This window comes from Parasteatoda tepidariorum, chromosome 5, assembly GCF_043381705.1.
Source record: "Parasteatoda tepidariorum isolate YZ-2023 chromosome 5, CAS_Ptep_4.0, whole genome shotgun sequence".
NCBI lineage: Eukaryota > Metazoa > Arthropoda > Arachnida > Araneae > Theridiidae > Parasteatoda > Parasteatoda tepidariorum.
Window position 1 is genome coordinate 72,432,480 of NC_092208.1, and position 23,697 is coordinate 72,456,176.

The 23,697-nt window shown below is 27.6% G+C and overlaps 2 protein-coding genes across 3 annotated transcripts in view; both read right to left on the bottom strand.

Moving 5' to 3' along the window:
* The window catches only part of LOC107440738 (CTD small phosphatase herzog), a 34,061-nt gene extending 16,122 nt beyond the window's left edge, over positions 1 to 17,939 (bottom strand). Inside the window, exons 1-3 of one of the 2 annotated variants that reach the window (XM_016053743.4) lie at positions 17,660 to 17,939; positions 1,744 to 1,886; positions 528 to 638 (exon numbers count right to left, since the gene is read on the bottom strand). In XM_016053743.4, the coding sequence (XP_015909229.1) occupies positions 528 to 638; positions 1,744 to 1,886; positions 17,660 to 17,732 (327 nt within the window). In that variant the 5' untranslated portion in view covers positions 17,733 to 17,939. The remainder of the gene's footprint in view (positions 1 to 527; positions 639 to 1,743; positions 1,887 to 17,659) is intronic. The other variant, XM_016053744.4, reaches the window with a different exon arrangement.
* LOC139424774 (uncharacterized) overlaps positions 1 to 23,697 on the bottom strand; it is a 183,533-nt gene that overhangs the window by 109,676 nt on the left and 50,160 nt on the right. The gene's annotated exons all lie outside the window — the stretch shown is intronic.

A 23,697-nucleotide genomic window follows, 5' to 3' on the forward strand; every position in this document is an offset into this window, starting at 1 on the left:
AGTTGGAAAAGCTGCAAAAAAATACATTGCATTGTTATCCAATTAAATAACATTACATACAGAGTTGGCAAGGTTTTGAACACAAACTAAATTGAACGAGCAAACGCAAACAAATTAAAACCCACAGTACATAGTTTTGTGGATTTGCATCTTTTAAAATTAATTTATTGAAAGATTTTGAATTTAAACTAGTTAGCTTTAGTCCTTCTTAATAATTAAACTGTCCAAAACTAGATAATGCAACATAGATAATTTTATTTGAATACTCAACATTTATGAAAAAAATAACAAACAAATAAAAAAAATTTAATTAAGTTGCCACTTTTAATTAGATCTCCCCTTGGAAATATATATTTTTTTTAAAAAAGAGAAATATCTTCTGTAAACCTTCTGGTGTTCTGATTTGTGTAATTTTAAAAATCATTACGAACATACTCAAAACAAAATAAAACTTAAATGAACAAAATATCTAACAATGCTGACATGCAATTTTTAAAAGTACTTTTTAAATAAAAACGAAAAATTACCTTAAATGAACTATGAACAAGAGTTTCATCAAGGTCGATGACGAGGCACATCTTGTGAGCATCTTGATGTTTGACCTGCGGAAGAAGGTGTTTATCTTGAGGAAGGAAGCCCTTTAAAACAATAAAAAAACCAGAGAAATTGAACCTTCGTGTTCTTATTTCAAAATCACTAACCTAACTTTGATTGTCAAGATATTAACATAATTTTTTTACAATGCAAACTAAATTAAAATTAACAGAAAAATATATTTAAACTTAAAAATAATAAAACTATTGCGAGATGTTCAAATTAAAAAAAAAAAATTTCATGAAGGAAATATTTAAAACACATCAATAAACATTACTGTCATAACATAATTCACTGTGAAACTATATATGAATTTCTAAAACAAGGTATCCAAATGGAGTTATAACAACTGAACAAAAATCTGGTCTTGCTTTCTTTATTAAGTTTTTTAAAAAAAATAAAAAAAACACGGTGGAAACTTTCTGGGCCATAAAAAAAACCTATCACAGTACCTATTTTAGGTTCCTTTTAGAAAAAATGAATTTAAAAAGTTGGTACTTTTCTGTTAGAAGGGGATCTCACCTAACCTAAAATTTATTGAGAATCATCAATTTATTGACATTAACAAGTCTTGTTCATTCTTTGAAAGAATTGTTACTATTTCAACTAGGTGACAAAAATTCCTTTAACAATTGGAAGAATTTTACTAAACGTCACAACTAGCAAGTTTTTGATTTGATAGCAGAAACTATGTTTTAAACTACCACTTCAATAACTTTTTGACAGATGACTACCCTGAAATATTACATTTTTTATGATAGTTAAAAACAGTATTGATGCCTTGTGCAGCATCTTTACTGATTACCACATGCTATTAACTACTTCTTGAATAATTAAGTAAATAATGCTTTTTTTTTAAAAATTATTAATATGCATAACAATTGGAACAGTTCTTACTTAAGGTAGACACAAAACAGCCTCGGAAGCTTGCCCTCTTTATTATATAATATTTATATGTGTGAAATAAGAATTTAAAATTATTTAAGTTAATATATTTCAGTTATAATTTTGACACAAAACTTAAAAACATAGTTTTTATCATTGTTCCAAAAGAGCACACACACTACAAAATTGATAAACCAATTGCAGTGAAACATAAAAATTTAAAATAATCTTAAAATGAAAAGTAAATGCCATGTGAAAGTTTACCTTAGATGATCTAGTGCTAGATTTTACGTCTTGGTTACTTTCAGCATGGATTGGTGGGTTTGGTCTCTTCGATTTTGCACCAAAGCAACAGAGTAGAGTATTGAGGAAGCCTTTATGTCTGGGTTTTTTCACAGACGTTAAAGCTAAAATAAAGAAAAAATTATATTTAGTTATACATAAATAGGAATCTTAAACCTACCAATGCTTTGACATTAAATCAAGAGCTTAAAACCCAAATGCTTTCTAATTGATTCGTTTAATTTAACTTCTCACTGGCATTGATAAGAGGTTTAAAATATAATTTTTAAATGTATTTGTAATGCTCAGATAAAAGAATTGTTTTTCAGCAATAGAAAAGCATCAATTAAATTCCTACAGGTATCGATAAAAGCAAAAAATTTTATAATCTGGAATAACATTAATTAAGTTTGCAATTAAGTTTCAAATTATGCAATAATAATAACATTACAATAAAACATTTTTAGATCAAAATGTATACAAAATCATCAATAAATGATCAATGCTATTTCCTCATTTTAATTTCAACTCATCTTTATTCAAGAACTTATTTATTTTTTACATTTACTTAATGAAACTTACAGTGCCTGCAGTTTAGATGAGACAGTCAGTATTTATAAAAAAGAAAATTGAGAACCACAATAGGTTACATTTTTCATATTAATGCTTCTAAAAAATTCAAAATAATCTTAAATGGAAAATCTGCAAAATTTGTAGGAGCTAACCAGCATGTTAAAGAATGGAAAGTAGCATAACCGCTTTTCATTTATACATTAAATCTAACTAAAATATCGTTACAACCAGCCTTGATTAGTTTGGTACTTTCATGCTAACAGACCAGTAGTATATTATGCAATATACTTACAACCATAATTCCCTTTATAATAAAATTGCAAGAATTATTTTTAAAAAATTTAACTCTGAAATTTCTGCATGCTCTACGACTTTTTTATCACAATTAAACAAAAATTTTATGTAATAGGTTGCCTTAGAATGATGTCTGATTATGACACAACCAATCTAATCACTGTAATTTTTTATTGCTTACAGTTAAAATTTAATCACTTATAACAAGTGAAATATGCTTCAATGATTATAGTTCTGAGACTTTAAAAAAAAAAAAAAAAAATTAAAAATAGAATAAATGTTACCCAAATAAAATAAAAAATTTTAATTAGTTTCAGCTGTTCAACTCAACTTCAGCAATGCAATGGAATTTCATACAAAAAAAAAATAAATAAATAAATCAAAACTGGAAAATCTTGATTTAATGAGCAGGGGTCTGTTTAGAAGAAATTTGGGTCCGTTAACGGACCCTTCACAAAATATCTTTTCATAAAAACGGACCCTTCACAAAATGATTTTCCTTTTAATCGGATCCTTCACAAATTTGTTTATCTTTATTATTATTTTGTTAATCGAATAAACCCTTTCCAGGGCAAAAAACAAGAAAGATGGATGTAAACGAATTAAGTTTTGTCTTCGGCAGACGATTCTTNAATTTTACACATACCTATACCATTTACACATACCTATGATGACCTGGAGAAGTAATTAAAATTTACAAATATGTCTTTCTTTCTTGAGTTTATGATTATAACAACTATTTACTGATAAAAAAAAAATGAATATTAACCATGAATATAGGCTTATAAAGTATATCTCTGGCTCTCCCTTACAAACAAATAAAATAAACTGCGTTTTTAAGTTCCACCTTTGAAACTTTGATTTCCGGAAACTTCTGTGATCAATGATTTTTTTAAACGCCTGGACTTCGATCTCCGGATCACTGTTAGCGAAAAGTCCGGAAATTCGGATTTTTTCCGGAGCACAAGCAGCCCTGTGTGTGTAACAAGTGAAATAAATATATCATAGCTTTAAAGTGAAACAGCTAGGTCGATGATTTAAGGCAATTGAAGAAAAAATAATAAATAAATATAAAAGTTATGGAAATAATTTTACTAGTTAAAAATTTAATTTCACTAATTTAAGAATTATAATTTCAAAGGCAAATAATAAAAATGCTTATAACTAGCAAATCTTGAGTTAATGTGCTTCGCTTGTAAATCGACAATATTTTATTAATTTCAAACAAAACAAAAATTAAAACTCATAGACTTTTCCTTTAGCGCTGATTCATCGATAAGACATTATTAAATCCTCCCTCCACGCAATACCGAAACAGAAACTGCAGATTACATATTCAAACATATAAGGAAAACCTGTTTCGGTAACCACTGAATGCACTACTCATATGTTGGACAAAAACTCAACACGCGGCTAGACAGGTTCTGCTTTATGCTGGAGGGTGAAATTAAAAGCTGTTCTAGTGTCACAGCCATGGGCAAAGCTCGATTCCAATTTGAGTTAAAAATAAATCCAACGAATGGGATTTGGAGAATTATAAAAATGTAACGTTTCATTTTTCACTGGACTCTAACGAATGTAAACACGAGACTCTAAATAAAAATAAAACTTGTTTTATACGGGTCACGTGAAATTCCAGCATCTATTTATTACGTCATAAAATTCTCTTTTGTCATAAAAATACAGACTCTACTTGTAGTTTTATTAAAAGTGGGGTTATGATTTTTAAGGATAAACCATAATAATTTATCAGGAAATGTGCACAATCGTTCCATATTTCATAATTAGAGTTAATTTTTCAGATATTAACTGACTCTTCACAAATATAATTAAGAAAAAATAATTTATGACGGATCAGTTAGGACCTAAATTTCTCTTTAAAAGACCATAATAAGCTTTTATATTTTCTATCAAATTTCTGAAAATAATTAAAATAAATCATCAGGGGTCTGTTTAGAAGAAATTTGAATCCGTTAACGGACCCTTCACAAAATATCTTTTATAAAAACGGACCCTTCACAAAAATGATTTTTCTTTCAATCGGACCCTTCATAAATTTTTTTACCTTCATTATTGTTTTGCTAATCGAATAAACCCTTCCCAGGGCAGAAAACAAGAAAGATGGATGTAAACGAATTAAGTTTTGTCTTCGGCAGACGATTCTTCCATTATTCGTCCGAAATGAATATTCTGCGTTCAGCAGTATAGACTAAATACCAAATATTTGTATGTTACATTTCTAATTTAGAAGCAGCAATTGTTGGTTATTTTTTAAAATGTAATTTTTTTTAATTATAATTTTACAGTGTTGAGCATAATCTTGTATATCTTTACAATTTAAAAACTCCTTGAAAAAGCTTTTTTTCGCAATAACGGACCCTATTTGCACAAATTCATAAAAGCGGACCCTGGTTGAAAGAATGCGAGTTATTTTTTCACAATTTCAAGAAAAACGGACCTTTCAGAAAATGTCTGGACAGACCCCTGATATGTAAATAAAAATATATAAATTCTTGATCAACGGATCCCAAATGTTGTTCCGAGAAACCCTCCATGAAAGGGTTTCAAGAGTTCCCAGAATTTTTACTTTTTTTCCCCTTAATCAGCAATGAAACCTTTTATTTATATTTAGATACAATAATCGATTATTTAAATAATATTTCGGTTGCCGTTATGGAATTGTTTAAAGCAAAATGACAATGAAAATAAAATTGCATTTACTTTTGTATAAAGAATATTTTTTCTTATTACAATATCATGAATAAATTATGAAAAAGACATGCATTTATGAAAAATTGCATTAGTATTTCCCATTGCAATTTTCTAATCAAAATAAAATAACTAAATTCGTTAATAAGGAAAATATAATTAACTATAATAGCATAATATAAATAATAATTAATAACATTTCTTTTTAACTATAACTTCAACGGAAAACCATGATTTGTTTCATTTTCATTATACGTTTATTCAACATACACAAATTCAGAACTAGAAACAGCTATAGGACTACGAAATCAACTGTCGAACAAAAAACATAATTATGATAAAACGATGAAAGAATAATTCCAGTTTTTAAATATTTTTAAAAATCTTTTATAGGTTAATACGCTTAAAATTGTCGTTATATAATTTTTTAAAAAGGTTGGGGTTCTGCCGATAGAAAGTCGGTCACTTAGTGAAATTGGGTACCGTTATTTTAGATAAACGAGTATGCGTATTTTTTCAGTCTCACATTTTCAAAAGCTTTTCATTCATCTATAAATAAAAAGAATGATATTTTAGTGTCCAACAGCAGCCTCGCACATCAATTAAATCGCTTGCCACACACAACTGAAAATATCTCGCATCAAATTTCGAATCTAAAAATCTTGGACGAAGTAAGAGATGAACTTAATGTCTTTTTTCAAGATATCCTCTTATTTTTAAGTGATGCCCTTCGCGGTGTGGTGATAAATTTGGCAGAAGAACAAAAATAAAAACACGGAAACAGCAGCATCATTTGACGTGAACGCTATCATAGAGAAATCAAACAGCATGACAATCATAATTATTATACTCGCTCGAAATTTCAACTAGTTTTCTTTTGAATCTCCGAAAACGTTGTTCAACAAACAGACGACAAAATTTGAATATTTATCTGAGTTGTAAAGTCGGTAAAAGAAACGTTCGATTTCGATTGAGGACTTTTCTGGGAGTATTGACTTCGGAAATTTTCATCAAAATTTGAAATACTGAAATTTTCTCCAAAGCATAAGAAAATATTGATATTATTACAAAGTAAATGTTAACTTGAAATTATATGTTATATTATAACAGTTGAAGAAATAAATCATAACAAATGCATTTACAATATAAAATATTGTACGAGAAGAAAAAAGCTAGACATCAACATCGCATACGCACACTATCAAAACATGCATTAACATCACAAGAAAATTTAGTAAAGATGAATAAACAAACTATGGTACATTAAATTATTTTTTAAACTAACTTTTAACAACCAGTTTATAGAGCGGACTCATTCATACATCTATTCATTCATCCGCAGATCGTAATTTTGACTTGAAACAGAGAACGGTCAACCTCCACAATCCAAGGACCTTACCCTTACTCCCAGAGGTATGATATGTTATGGGAACATGGGGAACCTTGTGACCTGACAGACTTAACGTGCACCACTCACCATTTACTACAAGGGAAGTATTTGGTCGACGTGGATCGAACTCACGATCTGATGGACATGGGCTCTACCAACAAGGCTATTTCGGCCCATTATAGGTTTAAGAGCCATTAGTGGAAAAAGAAATAGACCATAACCTCAAAAACGTTCAAATTTAATAAATTAATTTTATAAATTGCAATTTAAAAAATAGTCACAATACTCAATCGAATAAAAAAATTTTTACATAAAAAATTATAAAAATTTGACTGATTTACTTATTTTTTATTCGATCAATTTAGGGCATAACTTTTTAATAATCGGAATCGCGTAAATTTTTTCGAATCTTACAAAATAGTTTTGTTACAGACTAAATCTGAGGTAAAAGGTAGGATGCGAACAAATAAAGCGTGGAACCAAAATTTTCTCGAGATGAGTCTAATTGATGCAGATGAGTAAAAAATAAAAAGCTAAGAAAACTACGTTTTTTTTTTTTTTTTTTTTTTTTTTTAAATTTTTTAACAATGACTAGTTTATTTGTCACGTGTTTTCTTTTTTCATTGACAAGTTGAACCCGAAAGATAAACAATCTGATGACATTTTATTGGTGAGTCTCGTCAAGGTCGAAAAGGTGTATCCGACGTCTGAGTTGTTAACTATATTTTGTCGCTTTACTACTGCGTGGTATAAATCACATATCACTCATCCAAATCTTTCATTATTTAAAGAGCGAAGGAGGTTTATTGACAAGATAAATGGTAAAAAGAAACTATTTTGCTGAATGAGTCGATCAAAACAAAGGATTAGCCAATAGCAGATCAAATCGATTCTTTATTTAGGAACTGGGAAAATGTTCAGAATAGAATTTGTACCTATTGAATCAATAGTAGAATTATTTTTAGTTGTCAAGGGTAACACATTTATGAATTTGTAAGGAGTATTACGCGACAACACATATTCTACTTTAATTTCAGCACCAGGGAAGGCTAACCTTTTAGGGAAGCATGTCACTTTCAAATTTTTCAACTTGGGCTAGAAAATATAAATAAAGAAAATATAAATAAGAGGAAAAAATGTATTTTAGAAGATTTTTTTATTAAGATCAGAAAATGCGAATATGTTTATTTATATAATTTATTATTAATCTTGTTATTAGTTTGTTTTAATGGTTTTTCTACGTCTGTGTATACTTATTTTCTCGGCGCAAGCCTAAAATTAATTATAAGCAATTCGTTTCGAAAGTTACGTTTAAGGCTAAATGCGAAAGAGATTTCTCACAAAATGGGGAAAAAAGGACACTTCCAAAATTGAAGATAAATAAAAATTATAATCTCAAAAATCCAAACCACGATCATCAAATTAATCTGTTAACGTGTTATTAACTCTAAAAACAAAACTTGTTTTCTTAGTAATAATAAAAATTAACTTTCACGGTGAAGGATTTTTTTCTTTCTTTCTTTCCTTNTAGTTAGTGAAGGATTTTTTTTTTTTTTTTTTTTTTTTTAAATTTTTTAGAATTTATTTATTTCTATGTAAACCGAGCTGCTCAGCCGAAATAAATTACTTTCTAATCTGAAACTTATGTTTGCTTAGATATAATTACATGCAACAGATATACATTTTTTTTCTTCATTATTTGCACTTATGAGCAAAAAAATTAATTATAAATACAAACGAGTGAATCAAATCACTTTCAAATAAAATTAAATACATTTAAGATTTTTTATGATTGCAGCTTTACGTAGCCTCAACAAGTATAAGAAATTAATGATAAAAAAATTTCACGGTTGATTTATTTTATTTAAATCAGATCTTTTTAATTTTTTTTATATTTATCATCCAAATTATCAAATAAAATGTATTAACAGTAGTAATATTATTTATAAACGTTAATACAGCCAAAATAGTTTATATTTATCACCAAAATACTTCAACAATTATTATTACTAACTAATCACTGAATAAATAAAAATCACGATTATTTTTATTCAATCTAAACATCCTAAGATTTTCAAGATAGGAAAGCAAATTGTAAGTTGGATATCCAATAAAGAGTAAATTAGTGTAGATTAGAAAGAAGAAAAAAATATTGGTAGTTCTGGGTAGAACAAGTCAATATTTGTTAGCATTAACTACGTATTTAATATATTTTAAAAACACACCAAGCATTCAACTATACATTAAACTAAAAGGATAAAATTAGGTTTATTACCAGCAAATTATTATATAAACAATTATAATCTAACAAATTATAATTTGACAGTTTAATGCAACTCTATGCCATTTCTAGTACCTAATTTTATTTTATTGGTCTATTTTGAAATATAATTTACCCTTTCATTAATTCTTCATTATCAATCAAATCAGACTACAAAAAGAATCGCATCCTAAAGAATATATTTATAAAAAATATTTTCAATTTAATGATTTAAAAAAAAAAGAAACAATTGGTTTAAATCAATTATTTTCTTTAAAAAAAAACGCAATTGATTAAAATCAATGACTTTAAAAAAAAAATCAAGTTATTTAAATCGCATTTTTAATTATGATTTGACCCTGACCCAACATAGCATTTTTTAGTTTTTAAGGTCTTCTGTATAATAATAAAATTCTTGTTGCAATGCAATTCTTGTGAGCATATTATCAAATAGCTCGTTTTTTAGTTTCAAATTCAAACTAAAATTTGTAATGCTAGTAACTTAAAAAATGTTACTAGCATTACAAATACTTAAGCTCATTCATAAATAACATAGGTGATATTTTGTTTTGTAGTAACTTCGCGCACAGAACATACACATGTAAAAGTGCAGAATTTTAAGTTTTAGTACTAAATATCTTCGATACATTAATTCTCAAATTTTTTAACAGAAGCTAAGCGCATACATTGATAACATTTCGAAGCACACAACACGACAAAAAGAATAATAGAAATACATAAAGCCGTCAATTTTCGCAACGAAATTCTCTACATGCCAATAACATCGAAAACACCTAATAAAAAAAAGTTAAAAAAGACAGCACACAGTTAAAATGACATAGAATGCACACTAAAATGTCCGAAAGCATCTTGAGCTTTGCTTTAATGGCATTTTTCTCAAAACAAAAACAATAGTGCGCCTCGTGTTCAGCATGAAGAAAAATATCCAAAGCTCATATTACAGACCGAGAAAGGAATACCATAAAACCAGAGAAGCAATGCAGCATTATGTAAAATGCGCAATTTGTTACAGAACTGTCAAAAGTGTCCTCTTCCATTGTCTCCGCAACAGTAGAGCACAGAGAGACAAGGCCAGTCAAGGTTAAAATCTTGAAGTTGAATTGAAAAAAAAAACTATATAAATCTATTCATGCGTAAATTTAATCGGAACAAATGCGTAAATGTCCTCTGTTTAAAAAATAATTGATATTTCTACTGTCACAACAATAAAAAAAAAATTCCTTTATTCATAACAGCCCCATAATGTGGCTTAGATCAAATACTCCTGAAGCTTGTTTAAGTGGTAAACAATTTAGGAAAACGAAGAAGAAAAAACTCTAGCTTTCTAGAACAAATGAAAATGACTTATTCCAAAGGGTTGAGTTTATTTGTCCTACCTAGGCAGGAATATGCAATACTTTTTTAACCTAAATATTTTTTAGATAGCGTTCCCCTCTAAGGAAAGAAAAATATTTTTGTTTAGTTTAGTTCTTTTCAATTATAAATTACTATTTTTAAAAAAATTGTATGTATAAATTTTAAGAAAAAATAAATGAAATTCGATAAAAATTTGAGAAATGATGGAAAATAGTAATAAAAGTTAACAATTAAAAAATAACTATTTCATTAAATAAGAAGTTTATAAAATTTTGATATCATCCAAAAATTAAAGTAACCTCTTTCGATTCTCCTATTTTCAAAGCCTAATTTTTGTTGGCCAGAGTTACAATAAATAGCAGAGATGCACTAAATGAAAAATATGGTCACAATATTTAAGCACAATTACAAGCTGAAAGCTTAGAGGTCCTTGGCGTTTATGCAATATTTCAAATTGCAAAATATTTTGTTAACTCGCACAGTCAAAGATAATTCTAAATAAAGAAAATTATTTATACTCGACTGAAGCGGAAATTTTTTTTTAAATGTTTTCGAAAAGCATTTAACCAATTTGGTTTAAATTCTAGATTTCGTCATTTAATGTTACATTATGTAAACCATGCCTCGAAAGCCGATTTTTTTTTTCTTCTTTTTATTCCTTTGTAGAATTAACATTAAACTAACGTGTTCAAATTAACATTAAACAAACGTGTCAAGAATTAACATTAAACAAAAAGTGTTCAATTCTTATTTACATTTACAAACAATTAGAATTGAACACTTTTGAAGTGTTACAAAACGTAAATATAAGTTAATAGGGTTTTTTTTGGGGGGGGGGGATTTATTTTATGAATATGTAAAAATAAAAAAAAACATTTCATGTAGATAGATATCCGCCTGTAACTTTAAATAAACAGTCAAACCTGCTTATCTGTCTGCTGCCGTTGTGTGCTAATAAAAACTCAAATCTATAGAAAGTAATGTATTTGATTTAAAAAGCATTTGTTTCTTAATGTAACCATGTTATAAAGGTAAATTGAAAATTTTTTTAATCTAAAAACGTTGGAACAAATTTATGGAAGACAATCTTTTCTATTATTATCAAGTTCTTAGGGGCAATAAATGTTATTTATGACAGAACATATACTTTTTTTTTCAATATTTTTGATCACTCTTTTTTAACTTTACAAAATGTCACACTTCACTACAGCTCCAACCCTATCATTTATCAAATATCACCCTACATTAAACAAAAATATACTTGCAGTTTAGAAACAAAGCAGTTAAGTATCATTTTTTCCAATTTTATTTTCAAGCTTAAATTTGTTGGTCGCATTCTAATAAAAAAAATTTAAACTGCATAAAAATTAATAAATAAAAATATAAACTGTATAAAAATTAATAAATAAAAATATAGAATACACTCTTCTTAAACACATAATTTGTGAATGGCTGCTTAGGTTATTTTCAACATTATAGTTTTTCACCCACACAAGCACAATGTTTGAGCAAATTTTTAGAATGATTTTTTTTTTCTTTCCCCTTTTGATTATGAGATGAATAACTGTAGAAATTGAAATTTTTAGAAAATTAAATAACTGTAGTCATTCAGAATATTTTACTGATGAAGAACTGTTAAAATATCCTATTTAAATTCATGAATACTTCGAAATAGATATTATATAGAAATAGATTCTTTAAATTATATAGCTAATAGATAGATTATATGGATTCTTTTAAATAGATTATATAGATTTTGAAATTCTGTATCAAACTTAACTTTCTGGTCTACATTAAATTAATTTATTTAAATTTAAGCTATTCTTTTTTAATACTTATTCCTAAACAATTGTATTGGTCATTTTAAGTTTTTACCCATTCCCCTTTATAATCTTTTGAACAGAATAAACGTTGTGGACTGGTCCCAAGGACCTGTAACACAGATATTTCATGTCTGTATAAATTTTCACTGGTTTACTTACATATCTCTATTAGATTTTTTTTAAAAAGTTAGTAATACTAATTAACCAATTAATCATTATAATTATCCACCGATTAATTAGTTAAGTATTCCGATATACAGATAATTTTTACTTAGTGCTTGATAAAAAAAAGAAAAAATTTAAAAATTCAAGAAAAATATTAAAATTTAGTTTACAAACTAAACCACTTAATTTTGATCCTACAAGTTTTATAAAACAAGTTTAATTATAAAACATATATATTATAAACAAGTTTATTTATAAAACATGCGAATTTTTAGTATACGATTAAATTTAGTTTAAATTACAATAATTTTTTCTATATCAATAGTAAGCATAAATTTTGCACTATTTATTGTTTGTGAATATACTAAACCTATCTAACCGGTGTCACAAACAAATGTATGGAACTTCGGGTTTACAATTAAAAATTCTGCTACAAAGATGCATTAACAAGAAACAATTGCATCGTATTTATTTTAAACATAAAATTTTAACGAAAATTTACCATTATTACATATTTAAGAACTAGCTATTAAAATACAAAACAAAGAAATTACAACCACATGTCTTAAATATTTTCAAAATTTTTGGTTAAATTGATATAGGGAAAGTTACCTCTGCTTTATAAACTCAAAAAAAAANAAAATTAAAAAAAAAAAAAAAAAAAAAAAAAGTATATATAATAATAAATATATAATTATAAAATTCTGAGTTTCTCTGACAGCTTAGTGATTATTCTTAGCATACCCCAATAAAAATCACAAAAGATATAAAGAAACCAGCTAAATTAAAATTGTGACATTTAAATAAGTAAATAAAAAAAACTGAAAATTACAATACAGAACTAAATAATGAATGATTAAACTTCTAAAATAAACAACAAAAAAACTGAGACACAGAAAAACTAAACAATATCTCAAAGTGATAGGGAACTGTATAAACAATATCCAAATATCAAAAACTAATCCATCATTCAAATGCAAGGAAAAATACAAAAAGATATTCATAACAATTTTAAATTTTTGCGAACTTTAAATTAAAAATATAAGCATAGATAAGTTGAATGATAAAAAGTGAAAACCATGAAACATATTTATATCTGAACAGTTATTTAAAAAAATTAATAAACCTTAGCAAAATACTGCAGCAAAAAAAGACCCACAACCAAAATGAAGCTTAGGGATGGCACTGTAAATAATTATGGAAAACCTCCAGCAGAAGTAAAGAAAAAAAAAAGGCTAGACTAAAATAATGAGCACCAGGGCTTGATAAATCTTAAAATTTTCACATCCCTTGCCAGCAGGGTTGGAAAGTATTTAATAATTGAGGTTTATCTGGTCTTAAAACCATAGTTTAATCCATCACTTCAAAAACCCAAAATTTTAGTGTAAGGATAATTATTAGCTATTATAAATATGAAGCATTTATAAATAAACATGCATAGAAAACATGCATAGTGATCAATCAATTATGGTCTTTTTGGTGCAGTTTTTTTCCCCCCGTCCCATTTAATTAAATATCTTGCGATTTTCATCAAAATTTGAGGGATGCTTCATTAATATTTCCGATTGAGTACTTGCATGCCCAGCAAGACAAAAAAAGATTTTAAAAAATACATGCCGAAACGGAACCTAGTAGTACATGCAATGGCAGGGACAACTTTAATTTTGAGCCTTGGTGTGCATACTGTACTAAATAGTACCGTTAGGGGTCTGTTTAGAAGAAATTTGGGTTCGTTCACGGACCCTTCACAAAATATCTTTTCATAAAAATGGACCCTTCACAAAATAATTTATCTTTTAATCGGACCCTTCACAAACCTTATCTTCATTATTCACTTCACCTTATCTTCATTATTGTTCTGTTAATCGAATAAACCCTTCCCAGGAAGGGGGGGGGGAGAAAGACAGATGTAAACGAACTAAAACTAAATTTTGTCTACGGCAGACGCTTCTTTATTTGTCCGAAATTAATATTCTGAGTTCAGCAGTATAGGCTAAATACCAAATATTTGTATATTGCATCACTAATTTAGTAGCTGCAATTGCTGTTTATTATTTAAAATTTAATTTTTTTAATTATAATTTTACAGTGTTGAACATAATCTTGCATGTCTTTACAATTTAAAAACTCCTTGAAAAAGTTTTTTTGCAATAATGGACCCTATTTGCACAAATTCACAAAAACGGATCCTAGTTGAAAGAATGTGACTTAACGTTTATTTTATATTCACAAATTACGCGTAATTTGATCACAATTTTACAAAACCGGACCTTTTACAAAATGTCTGGACAGACCCCTGACAGTATTTAAACAGTTTTATTTTTCTTAACACATTGCCCATATCTAAGCAAATGTTTAAACATTTATTATTTACATTTATTTTATTTACTTTTACATCAACACCATTATAGTCTTAACATTCCTTCAATAACTGGAAGCAATGTTAAAATACCATCAGATATTTAGTCGGGACTCCTACTTTTAATTATGAGACGACCAATTTCTGATATGCTGAGTCGCCCACTAATATATATATATATATATAAAAAATTCTAAAATTAAAAATATATTGCATTGTTTAACTCGGATATGATAAATTTGCCTTCAAATAAGGATGCTATGAGAGGTATCCCTCCCTCAAAGATGCATTAAAAAACGCACTGAGGTCACAAGGTTAAACTTTCCTCAAGAGACATCACTTGAAGGCAAAATTAATTGCATATAACAAATTAAAAATAGTTTTTGAGTTGAACAAATAGGAAGTTATTCATCTCATTGTTTATCATGCATTGATCTTTGACTATCAACAAATATCTGACTTAATTTTCCTGATTCAACCTCCCGATTTCCATAAAATTTTAGGAGTTTGAAAGGTTGACTTATACACCCAGATATACAATATATATTCGAATGTTGTTTAGCATTCTGTTGATTTGATGGGCATTAATCCACCATTCTTCTGTCAGAAGTCCAATCCAAAAAAATTCTACAATGCTTTATATTTACATTTGTCAAGCAGATTATATGAATTTTAAATTTGTATATAGAACTCTTTTCATACATGGTATTAACTTATAGTNAAAAAAAAAAAAAAAAAAAAAAAAAAAAAAAAAAAAAAAAAAAAAAACAGTGAACTTAAAGTTTCAATTAAATTACTTGGTACCTGGGTGATTATAGCTGATGTGACATATCATGATACGGAACTATCTATTTTCTTTATATACTTCATATCATACTAAACTATATTAGAACTAGATCTATTAAGCGTCGTAAAAATCTATTTTAACCAAGCATAAATTAATGCAGCTCATTACAGGCTGAATTTAATTTGCAATGATCCTAATTAAACAAAATGAGTGTACCCACAGGGGTCTGTTTAGGAGAAATTTGGGTCCATTAATGGACCCTTCACAAAATATCTTTTCAGAAAAACGGACCCTTCACAAAATAATTTATCTTTTAATCGGATCCTTCACATATTTGTTATCTTAATTATTGATTTGTTAATCGAATAAACCACCCTCTCCCAGGGGGGGGGGGAGGAAGACAGTTAGTTGTTGTTTTGTCTACGGTAGATGCTTCTTCCTTTATTCGTCCGAAATGAATATTCTGTGTTCAGTAGCATAGGCTAAATACCAAATATTTGTATGTTGCATCTCTAATTTAGTAGCAGCAATTGCTGTTTATCTCTTAAATTTTTTTTTATTATTATTGTAATTTTACAGTGTTGAGCATAATAATTTTGTATCTCTTTACAATTTAAAAACTCCTTGAAAAAGTTTTTAGCAATAACATTTGCACAACTTCACAAAAGCAGGACCCTGGTTGAAAGAATGTGACATAACGTTTATTTTATATTCACAAATTACGAGTAATTTTTTCGCAATTTTACAAAAATGGAACTTTCACAAAATGTCTGGACAGACCCCTGCAAAATGAGATCACCCATAATCCAATATCTTAAATCAGGGGCATTTTCGTATTTTAATAAGTTAAGCAAGCTACAATACGTAAAACACTATATGGTTTTCAAAAAAAAAATTTTAAAATATATCAACATAAACTGGGAGTTGCTATGAGTTAGTCCTCACATGGATTACCGCCCAAAAGTTGACAAGACTTGATTATTTTGGCAGAGATCAAGGTAAGGAAATAATTCAGAAGTATCACAAAAATTACTATCAAAAATTTTATTTTAAAAAAAAAATGTAGATATGTGCCCGGGAGTGGCTACGAGTTATGCCTTTCGAGTTAGTTCCTTTCTGAAAGTTTTTTTTTAGTTTCTCGCAAGCCGCTGCCCGGAAATTGCCAAGACTTGGCGATATTTCTGCCACAGATCACGATACGGAAATCTTCCCTAGCTGCATCCTTGATATAAAGATTTTTACTTGTTTTAAATCTTTAACAGACAGCATAGGTACCATATTAAAACTTTAAAAAAACAATTCATTATGGTGATTAATATTGAAATATTTCATTTAAGTTGATAAAAATCAAGAAAGGTGGAGAGATTGATACTGAAAAATATGATCATTCCTAGCTTATTTTTAACATGTTCGAAACTATCAGAAGAGATAAATATCAATTCATAGCATGCGTTACTTACAAAGAACTTTCAATAAAGATTTAATTTGTTAATGCATTACTCGTAATTTAACATAATACATAAAGTAAATTTAAATTAAGTACAATCATTAAATAAGAAAATCTTTATTTTAGAAATGTCAACAATGATCACTAAAATTAAAATGCTATTTAAATCTTTGATGCAAAAATGATACGAGTCATTTTAATAAAGAATATTCAGTTGTTTAAACTTTAAATTTTACTCGCTTAATTATTAGCAGCAACGATTAAATACATTTTTATAATGAAGGGTTAAAACAGTGCAGAGTCAAGGTTAAAAGACAACATGCAGCGTTATATTACAAAAATAATTATTTGCATTAAAAAAACAAACATGGTGTGCCCTCGTTCGTTAAAGGATTTAAAATGAAGCATAGCGGAAGGGTTAATTAGAAAATATTTCTGAAACTAGGCCTAACAGATGCCGTCATCTGCGAGGCGTTATGTTTGTTGTCAAAACGCAGCCTACAATCTGTGCGCGCAAAATCACAGTAAACTATATGCTGACGACATCGCAATGCGATTAGATTGTTGAAAGCATATAAAATAGCTAATACATGAAAAAATAATATGAAATAGCAGAAATCTAAAGCACACATGCATACAAACATAAATAAAGATTGATAAATGCATTTTAAATATTACAACGCAAGAAAGACGCCATTTTGATCATGCACTAACCTCTTTCGGGAGGAAAACTTGTAAGTTGTTCCTCTTCCCTGCTAGCTTGTGTAATAATGGACGTACTGTCCATTTAGCTTCCCTTTCTAGAAGCCGTTTCGATGGATTTATATCCAAACAGCTTCAATTAAAACACTATAAAACAACGAAAAATTATCCTAGATGCTAGCAATGGCGCTCACATCATGATAACTTCAATTTTAATTAAAACTCTAATGCGCATGCGCGCGGAGAAACGAAACCCTCCATGTGACCCTTCTCCGGCAAAAGGAAAAGCAGAAAAAACGATACCATCAAAATCAGATCATTACAAGTGACAAATTGTGGGGAATTTAATTTAGTGAACATTTCTTTCCTACACATGAAATACTGAGTTAAAAATGAGCAAAGGGTTAGAAAATATAAACTCCAACTAACGATGAGTCAAAAATTGCTTCAGTTTTTTTTTTCACTAAATCTCAAAAAACTGAATTCCTGTTCTTACTATTGATGGGATAAAAAAGAGAGAATGAGAAAAAATATTTTCTAATTAATTTCAAACTGATTAAAATTATCACCAATTTGTCTCAAAATCTGAAATTATTTGAAAATTATAATAAAACATTTATCTTGAGAAATATAAATTTTTAATGCTAAATATGTAATATTTTTATAAATTGATTTCAAGATTTTATAAGATTCTTTTAAAAGAATTTTTAATAAAAAATATGTATACAGAGCTCTTTTTGTAAAACTATATTTTAAGTAATGATTTATAACAGCATAAAATCGGCATTTAATCTTAGAATTTTTAAATAATAAAATTTTTATTCCAAAGGATAATCTTAAATATAATTAGAAACAAGAGTAAAGTTTATCAATGTAAAACTTCAAAAGGTAACCTTTGCTAATCTTTATAAAAATCCCAAAACAGTGAATGCTAAATAGGATTGATATTTTCATTTAAAAATATTGTTTAAAAATAAGTCGTACCAATTTCATAAAAGTTAAAAGTAAATAAATAAAACGCAAAGTGAAAAAAAAGCATATTTAAAAAAATATTTTTTACTGATTTTAATAAATTAAATAATAATTAATTCATTAATCAGTTTAAAGTTTTTTTGAATTGTAAGTTAAAAACAAATTTTTTACATCTGCGAAATCAGTGAAATTTTAATTTGTTTTAACCAATTTTGTCTGATTTGTTATTCTTTCCAATTAAAATTTAATGCAAAGTAAAGAGAACAAAAACATATTTTAAAAAAGTATTTAACTGATTTTTCTAAATTAAATTAAAATTAATTTATTAATTAATTTAAAAAAAAATCTGAATTATAAGTTAAAAAAATTTTTACGTTTTCTAAATCAGTGCAATTTTTAATTTGTTTTAAAAATATTTTTTTGATAAAACAAATTAAAAATTACATTGTTGCAGCAAGTGTAAAAATCTAACTCACAATTCAAAAAATTTTTGAAACCTATAACTATGAAATTAAATGATGAAAAATACTACTTTAATTATTAGTTTTTTATTTTTTGTTTGTTTTTACTGGTTTTTATGAAACCGCTCTTCTGGTTAAACTTTTACAACCACATTAAATGAATAATCTCAAGAAACTGAAGCGGTTAGATATTACTCAATTAAAAACTACATTCGCTTCAAAAATATACCAATTGGATATAACAGTTGATTTGTTTTAAGCGCTCAAAAACAGACACCCATTTTCAAGATTTGCCAGACGTGAATAAGTCCCGCAGTGGACTAATCGTTAAGACATGGTTCCCATCAGATCACCGAAGTCAAGCATCACTGGCTGCGGTCAGTGTGCGGGTGGATGACCACTTGGATCAGTCTGCGTAGGGACCGAGAGTGTGCGGTATTGGTCCTCGTTAAACTGTGCTACCATAAAGTGCTCGACTCCGCGTGCAGGTCGTCGGGCTACCGAAGCGGGGTGCCATCCCCTCTGCAGAGGATCAAAACTGTGATGGCATGTCTTCGGATCATCCTCAGGTATGTTTCCCAGACCGTGGCCAATAGCCCATTGTACAGCTCTAGTGCGACATAAATGAACAACAACAACCAGACGTGAATAAGAAGAAATAAAAGTAATTTGAAATATAAAACACAAAATTTTCAACGAAAAACAGAAAAATAAATTAAGGTGCAAAACAAAACTAGAAAGAAAACAAAACAGTCTAGCCGAGAGGGAAAAACGATGAAAAAGAGAACAAGAAAAACCACAGTGACCGAGAGGGGCAAATCAAGTAGAATGCATTTCCACCCATAAATGCATTTTGCCCTGATTTGTCCCCCTCGGCCACTGTGGCATTTCTTGTTCTGTTCTGTGAATATACTAAACTCTCGGCTTCTGTGGTTTTTCTAGTTTTGATATAGAAATTTTATAAAAGTAGCTGTTGAAATGTTTAACTTTTCCTTTGAAATGTTATCTATCTCGCGCCTATAGCAATAGAAATTTTTGCCGTTTAATTTTTTATTATTTTTTATTTATTTATTATTATTTTTCTCTTTGAAATGCATCAACTTTTGTATCAAGTTAAAATTATAGAATTTCTCTATTATTAAACTGAAATTACATATATTTTTATAATTCGTTAATATTTTTTTCTTTGAAACGTTCCCAATTATATCTCTAGTTTTAACATAAGATTTTCTTTGCTGTTAAATTGTAATCATCCATAATTCCATCCATTTTATTTTTTATAACCGTCGTTGAACAGCCGACCCAATTTCATGGGTTTACGACTACTTACGTTCAACTCCGTAGCCTTGTAATTTTGAACCAATCCAGAAGACAAGGAAACTCCTGGATCAGTACCCCCAGAGGTATTGATTTGTTATGGGAACATGGAGGACTTTGAGACTCGACAAATTTAACGTGCATCAGTCACCATTTACTACACGGGGAGTCTTCGGCCGGCGAGGATCGAACCCACGACCTCCGACCAGGCTATCCCGGCCTTCAATTCCATCCATTGTAATTATCCCTTCTTCTTCATAATACTCTGATCATGAGTATCGTTAAATAAATTTTTTTAGCACTATCGGTATCAATTTCAACGCTTGTAACTCTCTAAAATCTTTTTAAGGACTAATTAAAAACTTCTATTGTCTTGTTTAAAATTTTTATAGCAGTTGTAGAAATTTTGTAAAAGTAGTTGAAATTTTTAACTTTTCCTTTGAAATGTTATCTTCTTCGTGACTATAGCAGCATAAATTCTTTCCGTTAATCTTTTTATTATTTTTATTTAATCATTATTTTTATTTATTCACTGCTTTTAGTTTTTTATTTATTTATATTTTTATTTATTTTATTATTTTTATTTATTTTATTATTTTTATTAATTTATTATTATTGAGATATATTTATTATATTGAGATGCACCAAATTTTGTTTCAAGTTATAACGATAGAATTTCTCTACCATTAAATTGAAATTAAGTTGTATCATTTTTATAATTTATTAATATTTTTTCCTTTGAAATATTCCCAATTTCGTCTTTAATTTAAACATGAGATTTTCTTTTATGTTAAATTGTAATTACATTATTCATAATTCTTCTTCGCATAATACTCTGATCATAAGTATAAGTAGTAGTTGAATAAAATTGTGTTAATAAGTAGTTGAATAAAAATGTGTTAATAAGTAGTTGAATAAAAATGTTTGAACTCAAACGATATCAATTTCAATGCAATTTAAATCTCAAAAATCTTTTTCAAGGACTAATTAAAACATTTTCTGTACAATTGTTTGAAATTTTTATTGAAGTTGTAGAAATTTTCTAAAAGTAGATGTTGAAATTTTTAACTTTCTTTTTGAAATGCTCTAAATTTCGTACCAAGTTATAGCAATAGAAATCTTTTCTGCTGAATTTTTATCATTATTGTTTTATTATTTTTATTATTTATTATTGCCTTTGAAATGCTCCAAGTTTTGTACTAAGTTTTTAACAATAGAATTTCTCTACCGTCAAATTGAAATTACTGTATATTATTTTTATTATTTATTTAAATGTTTTCCTTTTGAAACGTTCCTGATTTCATCTCGAGTTTTAACATTAGATTCTCTTTGCTGTTAAATTATAATTAAATTATCCATAATTCTTCAGATTATAAACTGATCATGTGTATCGCTTAATGAAAAATATCGATTTTATTTTTAATTTTTAATTTTAATGAACTTAATTTTTTTTTTCAATCCTAACTTATTGGAAATTTTATCCTAAAACCGAAAATCTAATTTTTTTTTTCACCAAATGTTTATTTATTTAGTTATTAAACATTTCGATTGTCCGAATAGGCCTCCGTAAGTGATGCAATCAAAAACGATACCTGATTGGTCATGACGTCACATGTGCTAAATGGAAACGTGCCGTCTCCATCCACTAAGGCTATTTCAATGCTATTTTAGTTTTGATATCACTTATATCGTATGAACATCAGTTGTAAATTATTAGTAAAAATTTTGTGACATAAATCCATAGTTTTGAGAGTCTATGCAAAATGAAAGAAAGATTTTAAAACTTTCAAACTTTTTATTTATCACTAAAATATTTGAGTAAATGAAGAAGCAGCTCTTCACAGCGAATCAACGTTTCTTTTCAGCTGAAATCAGAGGTGTTAAAGTTCATAAAAATATTATTTTATTTTTCTTATAAGTTAAAGTAATGCTCCATTATGGCCTAATTACTTAATTAAAATCAGTCGTAAATTGGATAGAAATAGTATACATTTAGATATAGATGATTTTATTATTCAGTATTGCATTAAAACAAATCAGCATTTTTATAAATCTAGTCCATTGAAAAATATGAATTCATCATCGTTACAACACGTATGCTAATGTTCAAGAATTTAAATAATATAATTTAATTTTGCTTCTTTTTATATATTCATTTTTTTTTACTAGGGTTGAAGGATTTTCTTTTTAAGTAAACATTTACTAATGCAGTTTACGTCTTCCTTTTTTTCTTTCTTTTTTACTATGCATTAAATATTCAAATACACATTGCGCTTATATTTATTATTTTTTGAGTAAATAAGAATTTCGCTACAGTTGGAAATTATTTTAATTTTTAAAATTATAAATTTTAATTCTGTTTCAAAATATATTTGTCCATCATTATCGCCATAATCTACTTATACTTAAAATTTCACTCAATGTTATTTAATTTATCCACATAATTTCAGCGAATATCATTTAGCTAGACGATTTATTTCACTAAAGCTAAATAATAATAATGAAAAATAAAGTTATACAAAATGAAAATAAAAAATTCTAATGCACGTTCCTTATTATTTATTATATAATTAAAAAATAGACAGTAATGTTGATATTTTTCTCAATATTTTTATTCTTTGAGTAAATAGTAACTTTGCTATGGCTAAAAATTATTTCTATATGCATTTCTAACAATTAACTCCTGTTTCTGTAATGTAGAACTAAATAAATGTGCATATGCTTGATTTCAGATACTCTTAATAACATAGATTAACGCAACTAAAATAAAATTTATGAAACCTAAAGGAATATATTTTTTCTTCTTCTCTTTAACTTCAATTTTTTTTTTTTTTTTGAAAGAATGAATTTTAAGCTTTGCTTGAATCATAAGTTTTTTAACCCCTTAACGATCGGTTAATTTTCAAGAAAACGGTCATAAAAGTGTCTATTTTGCCAAATACAAGCATTTGATTAGTGCTAGTATCTAGTTTAAAATAAACTATTTACAATTACCTTAAAAATATCCTGGTACAGCTATATGGTGTGTAAAATGAGAAATAAAATATTTTCTGGGCAAAAGAAATGAATTAGTCTTATTCTTATTAACTACTGAATACTCCGGCGCATTACTACTGAACACTCCAGTCCTTCAATATCACGGGAGCAAGAAGGAAGGGGTTAAAAGGTTACTGCTATGCTGAAGACAACTCCCCGCTTTGATAAATAAATTAAAAATATCAATAACTTAAACTTTGCTACATTTTAAAATCTAAAACTAGTATAAAAAATTTATTCAACATTTCTTTCACTTAACATGAA